At 46.6% G+C, this 1,535-nt stretch overlaps 1 protein-coding gene across 1 annotated transcript in view; it reads left to right on the top strand.

The window, feature by feature from the left end:
* Window positions 1-1,535, top strand: part of Suds3 (SDS3 homolog, SIN3A corepressor complex component) — a 25,037-nt gene that overhangs the window by 3,296 nt on the left and 20,206 nt on the right. The window contains exon 2 of the mRNA XM_021162626.2: window positions 865-934. Within this exon, the coding sequence (XP_021018285.1) occupies window positions 865-934 (70 nt within the window). The remainder of the gene's footprint in view (window positions 1-864; window positions 935-1,535) is intronic.

Raw genomic sequence — 1,535 nt, 5'->3', positions numbered from 1 at the left:
TGGAACTCACTTTGTAGACCAGGCTGGCCTTGAACTCAGAAATCCACCTGCCTCTGCCTCCCGAGTGCTGGGATTAAAGGCGTGCACCACCACGCCCAGCTTGAAAATGGTTTTTTTAACTTACTAATTTTGCTGTGTCTTTATGAATTCATATGCACCATGTGTACCTGTACCCTTTGAAACCAGAAGAGGGCGCCAGATCCCCGGGAACTGGAGTTCTGGGACTTCATAAGCCATCTGATAATGGGTGTTGGGGGACTGATCCCATATCCTCTGCAAAGAACAGTGAGCTCTATTGAGACATGCCTCCATCCCCCTTTTTAAAATCTATTTAAATACAAGGTTTGGAAGCATTTAACAAAGTGTCTTGTCCTGCCTCCTGCACATTTTCTTTTTCTTTTTTTCTTTTTTTTTTTTTTTTTTTAACTTGGAAATCCGTTCAGTTATTAGGATTGAGTCTGTTGTGGGGAGATAGGGAGATGGTCTCTTTTTCACTGCATACCTCTAACTGTGATGGGATGGGGGTGCGCATGCCCAGATCTCCTCTTGAACTGTGCTCTGTTTACTGTTGCTCTGTGACCTCTGTCTGGTGTGCCCTCTTCTCTTATTGTGCATCATATTAAAGTACATTTTCAGCATAAACCCAAGTTGGAGTGGCATTTCTCTTTTTTATTTTAAACACACACACACTCACACACACACACACAATCTCACACACACTCACACACTTTTTATTAGCAGGTTCATGCAGACCCACATGGGATAGAAACTCATTCTTCTCCCAGAAGCCTGCTAATTACGCTGTCACAATGCGGATTCTGTGAACCTGATCATAACTGCCCGCTTCTCCCTTGTTTCACCCAGACACCGAGGATGCCAGCGAGACCGACCTGGCGAAGCACGATGAGGAAGACTACGTGGAGATGAAGGAACAGTGAGTAGCCCGGGGGTCTTTTCTCTGGAATACAGAGGCCCCCTTTTGACCTCAGTGCTTGCAAAGCACAAATGTTTCTGTAGTTTCCCTCTCTGGTCGCATCTAAGAGCCTTCCTGTTAGGAGCCTCTTCGGAGGCTAGACTAGCAGGAGCCGTGATGGGCATGGTGGGCTGGGGCAGTAAGGCCATTAGAATTGCTGTGGACACTGGTACCCAGGACAATGGGTATCTTGCAGGCCCCCAGCCCCTGTCCTATATTGTGGGTCATATGCTGGGTGTCCCAAGTGTCCTGGGAATTGAGGGAGCAGGCTGCCACCCCCTTTCCTGCCACACTCTGTTTGTTCTCACACATCTTCACGAAAGCCACAGTCAGCTAAAGCTCTGACTGTTTTCTGAGAGGGGTGAGAGCGTTGTTTTGAGACCAGACTAGCCTCCAGTTCACAGAATGCAGGGATTGATGGTGTTGTCCCCACGCCTGGCCTTATTATTTTTATTAACTCATTTTTTTTGAGATAGGGTTTCACTGTGTAGTCCTGGCTACCATGGAACTTGTTCCCTAGATGAGCCTATCCTTGAACTCTCTTTTTTTTTTTTTTTTTTTT

This window comes from Mus caroli, chromosome 5 (genome assembly GCF_900094665.2).
Source record: "Mus caroli chromosome 5, CAROLI_EIJ_v1.1, whole genome shotgun sequence".
Lineage (NCBI taxonomy): Eukaryota > Metazoa > Chordata > Mammalia > Rodentia > Muridae > Mus > Mus caroli.
Note: the sequence above shows the minus strand (reverse complement) of the source record. Positions and strands in the feature narration are given on the sequence as shown.